Below are 5,484 nucleotides of genomic sequence, written 5' to 3' on the forward strand. Positions count from 1 at the left end.
AATTTATTTTGTATTTAACATCACTTTAATTTCTAGTTCATGATTACAGAATAAAGTTAGCATTTTACAAGTACTTGTATGTTATAATTTCATAAATAGTCTTGTTTTTATATATTTGTATGGCTAATGAATTCATAAAGAGCATTAAAATATAACCAAAATTAAGTGTTCCTTTACTGGGCAATTTTGTGTTCCTTCACTGGTAAGAGCTGTTCCTTCACTGGGTCTTCCTACTACTTGTTATTTGAACCTCCAAAACTTTAAAACAATTTTATGTAAGTTCTCTACAATTTTTTTACATAATTTGCAATTAGTAACAAATATGTTGACACTGTCATTTAACTAAAATTACGAATTTTGAAATTAATATGATTTTTTAAGAGGCAAGCGAAGCTTAAGTGTTCCTTCACTGGTTAGTTTACCCTATGTTTATTCAAAAAAATTATGTTTTCCTGCCGAATTTTGAATATTTACGCCTGCCCTGATTGACTAGCATATTTAAGGTTAGATTGAATCTGAATACGTGAAAATCTGATTATTAGGTCAAAAGTTAATGAGGGTGATTTCTTTTTGAAGTGCACTGTACGGATGTATCATAGTTCACTGAAATAGATATTTTTTAACTTATTATTTATGTAATAATGAACAAGTTCAATATAGTGTTCTATGAGTTCCAAAATAGTCTGAAAATTAAAAAAATATATGTAATAACTTTTTTTTATGATTGTTTAAAAACAACCACACATTATTTAAAAACTTACTATTTTTTTAGAACCAGATGCATTTTATATTAGCAATATAAAAACTTTAATAGCAATGAAAAACAATATGTGTTGTTTGCAAATTCTATAATTTAGTGAGTAAAATTTCATGAATTACTTCAAAAGTAAATAAAAAATCAAACCTATTTGCCACTCCGTCTCTTGATTTAAACTCTAAAAATGACTTCAACTGTTCATCTTGCTCCACTAAAATTTTTAATTCCTTAATCTTTTCACCCAAACGTTTTTGATCCACTTGAGTTCTTTCATTCACAAGATTCAGCTTGTATTTCACAGATTCTCTAAAAATTATTATCTGTGATTATGTCCTTATTAATTATACAAAAAATATAGCATTTGAAAAATATGCTCAAATTATATTTAATTCATAAATAAATCATTTAATAATTAGGTTTCATTTCATTTATTTCCGAATTATATTGAAAAAAAAATTATTAGAATACATTATTTTAAGAGTGTGAAAACAATTTTTTAATACAATGGAAGCTTTTGTAAGAGGAAATCTAACTTATTGGAACTTTTTTGTAGGAGGAAATTCCCTAATTGTGCATCATATCAAAGTATACATACCATCAAACATTTGTTGGTATGTATACTTTGTATAACAAAATTATTGCATTAAATTTGATTTGAGCAAGAACTAGTCTCATCTTCTCTAATACATGAGATTTAACTAAAACTAACTTCATTGGAAAAAAAGAGAGTTGGAAAAAGTAAAACATTTGCAGTTATGAAAACAGAAATAACAGTAATATAACAGTGCTTGCAATAATGAATTTAATACATAACCAAATATACTCAGAAACTATCAGAAATCAAAATCTCTTTACTAACTAAATTTAAAAAATGTTTTAAGTTGCAAAAAAAAAAAAAAAAAATTCATGGTAAAATAATTATGAAAATAAAACATAATTCAATTGAAACAATTTAATATATAATTATGATACAATTTAAAAAAAGAAATTTTCTTTATCTGCTTTGAAATACAAATATAAAACAATTTGCATAAATTTAATTAGAATAAGAGTTCTAACAAGAAAGCAAGTAATAGAATACGAAAATATGCGAGAAAGATGAATGTAAAAATATTATTAGTAAATTAATTAAAATGCAAGCAAAAGTGATGCTATTTCAAACACTTAAATACATAAAAAGTTTTATTTCTCTGATTCTGCATCCACCTGCAGCATTTCTACCATCAGTCACAAACAGCCAAATAAATGAAGTAAGCAAATTAAATGGAAAGTGAGAGTAATAAGCAGCCTTCATAGAGTTCTCTGCAATAAACTTTAAAATAATAAAACAAATATTGATATAGTCACCCACAACAACTTTGTGACACAGAGGGCAACCAGGAATTTTGTAATAATCACAACTGTAACTACGCTTATTATTTCTTTTAATGAGCTGGATCTTTAACTGCTTATCAACAACTATATTAACCTGTGAGAATATTCTACTATCTTCCATTTTATTGTAAACAATATTTTTCTAACATCACACAAAAGAAAAACTTATTGGACCATAACAGATCCCATTCTGACAAATCCACCCTGTTTGCCGATTTCCATATAGGTTACAATGGGTGAAAACCCAGTGTTGAGTTATGCAAACATAAAAAAAATGTTCCAATACAATTGAAAAGATTTTCAAGTCCTTCTAAATTAAAAAGAAATCAAAAGAATAATATTCTTATTTGAGGAAAGTTATTTTAATGATATTTATGACTAAATATGATGGAAAGAAAATCAAAATTTGCATTAGTTTATGTGTCTAAAGCTTGTTAAAAAATAAACAAGAATAAAATTTTTCGGAAGGTTACACAATTGGCTAAAAAAACTGCTAAGCTTATCATTAAGTGCAACCAAAATCTAGGTATTGATAGATATCAATTGCAATATTTCATTAAAAAAAGAAATGACTTTCGAACATTATTAAATTTTAATATGTCATATTATCTGTAGGCTGGTTTGAGTATAATCTATATCTATGTAATCTATCATATATCATCTATAAACAGAATGAATAGCCATGCATATGAAGTTAATATATATTTATTTGTAAATATAATTAATAGAAATGCATATAAAGTTAATTAGTATCAACTGTTTAATTAAACATTTTGGAGCTTTATAATAAGCTAATATATTTTTATAAGAGATTGATGTTATTATTTGTTCACTTAAGTTATTTTAGATACACTTGGCACAATTAAGAAAAATAAATTTGCATTTATATCACGAACTTTATAGCACTATGACTTTTAAATACATCTTTCACACAAAATTAAAGCAACCAAATTTTAATAGAGTAAGAAAAAAGTACTTTTTACAAACACATATGCCTAACTTTAGATATCTTAAGTTTTTTTGTATTTTCAAAGTGTTTTTTCTTTTTTTTAAAATTCAAATTAGGTACAAATTTATATTTTTATTTGTTAGTTCTTAAAGGAATTTACTTGCTTATATACATATGATTTTTATAAGCAATTTTGAGACTCTTTTAAAATTTGGGTAACTTTTTAATACATAAAAAAAATCAGGTTAATACAGCGATAATGGCAAAATCTAATAGAGTTGGTAGCTATGGTAGACTATTCGTTGTTTCAAAACTATCATATGAACTTTAAAGAGATTAAAATTTGAAGAAGTCGGCCAGTCAACTTTTAAACAGAAAAAACAATATGAAAGAGAAAACAAAATGTAAGCAAGGAAGTAAATAATAATGAGTAATGACAAAACTATATTATCGATAAAAGAATTTTTTTAACTTAAATCATTTCTACAAAGTATTTTTAACAAAGGAATCTGTTCCAGAAATAAAATAAGGTAGTTTACCCTGTCTGATATGACATAGTAGCAGAGTGAACAACCTCCAATAAAGTTTTTCTACCCAAGGCTAATAATCGTTTGATGTTGCTGTACTTTCTACGAAATGAGCTTTGAGTGAGAAGCAAAGAGTTGATATCCTCCCTCAGATTATTATTAGATATGAGAAGTTGATTGTATTTATGCAAGCTCTGTAAATAAATAAATAAAATCAACAAATAAATCAATCAATTAATATCAAACAACAAATAGATCAATAATATCTATCTAGTAACAACTTAGAATACCTAAAGGCAACAAAGCAGTCATATATAATGTACAGTAGAGAACCATTTATCCGGTATCCAGATAATCGGGAAAAATTTTGATCGGTTTTCCCGCCATTTTAAACTAGAAAGATTATGAAAAAAAGCGGAAATTGAACTCATCCTTGAAGTTGAGTAGAGGAAAATGTAAGGAAGGGGAGAATTTTTTCCCCGTTTACCCAGAGAAACGTCATTTCCTCCGTGACCCTGAAGGCAGGGAAGGGAGGAATGTTTCATTTTCTCCTTTAGGCCGTCAATCAAGCTCAAGGGTGTGGCATGCTGATTTCGCTTTCTGTTTGATTTACGAGGGGGGTGGGGAAAATGCATTGCATGCATATCAGTGAACAGAAGATGAAGGAAAAAAATATATTTATCTATTTGACATCGATTAATAAAATCATTTTCTTCTGAATAAGTGCGGTTCTCATTAGCAAGTTTTTATTGATGTGGAATCACATGTGCTGTAATTAAATATCGTGTTTTTATCAAGAAAAAAAAAATAAAAGAATTGTTTATTAATTTAAACATAGGATTATTTTATGAAGCAGATTGCAGTTTTGTTTTTCTGATTCCACTACGTTTGTTTTTCTTTTCTTTTCACGATAAATTTCAAAACTCAATTAATTCTTTTTATTCATAAATTTTATCATTAGGTTTTTTTTAAAATTCCGTTGATCTTGCCATGTTCCGGGTTTTAATATTTATGCTAGTGCCTTTTTTAACTATCGTTTCGGCTCGATAATTTTCAAGTGCTTTTATTTAGATTAATAAGTTTTCCTTTTAATTTATCGTTTCCCTGTATAATTAGGTATGAAATATATTGCGTTATTTAACCATTGGTTTTGTTTATATTAGTTTATTTAGGAATTGTAATTATTTTTAAAAAATGAATACGAGAATTTTATATTTTTAAAACTTGTTTTTCTTGTCTAAACTTGCAAATTTTTTTATTCTTTTAAATGTTATTTTTATACCATTTTTCTTTTCTTTTTAAAGTTAGGAGTACCTTTCTTTTTTCTCTTACTTTATACTTTTTCCTTGTAATTGGGGTGTGATAAAACATCGATTAACAACAATTTTTGGCAGATCCAGAAAACCGGGAAATTCAGACATCCGGGATAGCGATGGTCCCGAGCATCCCGGATAATTGGTTCTCTACTGTATTTAATGACAAATTTTAAAACATCTATAATTAAGACGACAAAATTAAAACCATTCATTAAAATACATACTGTGTCTAGTAAATAAAATTACAGGCTGTCAATGTCCTTATTTCAACGGTGTGGAAGAGAAGTAAAATAGTAATAAAAAAATTAAGTAGATATAAAATTTATATTTAAATATATATATATATATATATATGAACTTTGCTTCGCAACAAATATCCAAACGATAAGCATACAGCTATAGTAGAATTTCAAAGCAAAATAGCTATTTTAAAAGTCTTTCAATTTTCAATGATTTATTTATAAGAGAAATTGTGAACATTTTTCTCAATTAATCAGCGTGCATACTGCTACGTTAAAACATATACATTTAAGCAAAATAAAAAGAATAGTTCTATTTGAC

The 5,484-nt window shown here is 26.5% G+C and overlaps 2 protein-coding genes across 2 annotated transcripts in view; one reads left to right on the plus strand and one right to left on the minus strand.

Annotated features, from left to right (window-relative positions):
* LOC107440093 (zwilch kinetochore protein) overlaps positions 1-5,484 on the plus strand; it is a gene marked incomplete at its 3' end in the record, with an annotated part of 65,578 nt that overhangs the window by 29,930 nt on the left and 30,164 nt on the right.
* LOC107452597 (coiled-coil domain-containing protein 63-like) overlaps positions 1-5,484 on the minus strand; it is a 21,095-nt gene that overhangs the window by 11,286 nt on the left and 4,325 nt on the right. Inside the window, exons 2-4 of the mRNA XM_071187720.1 lie at positions 4,947-5,101; positions 3,620-3,801; positions 905-1,063 (exon numbers count right to left, since the gene is read on the minus strand). Of these exons, the coding sequence (XP_071043821.1) occupies positions 905-1,063; positions 3,620-3,801; positions 4,947-5,101 (496 nt within the window). The remainder of the gene's footprint in view (positions 1-904; positions 1,064-3,619; positions 3,802-4,946; positions 5,102-5,484) is intronic.

This window comes from Parasteatoda tepidariorum, chromosome X1, assembly GCF_043381705.1.
Source record: "Parasteatoda tepidariorum isolate YZ-2023 chromosome X1, CAS_Ptep_4.0, whole genome shotgun sequence".
NCBI classification, from domain to species: Eukaryota; Metazoa; Arthropoda; class Arachnida; order Araneae; family Theridiidae; genus Parasteatoda; species Parasteatoda tepidariorum.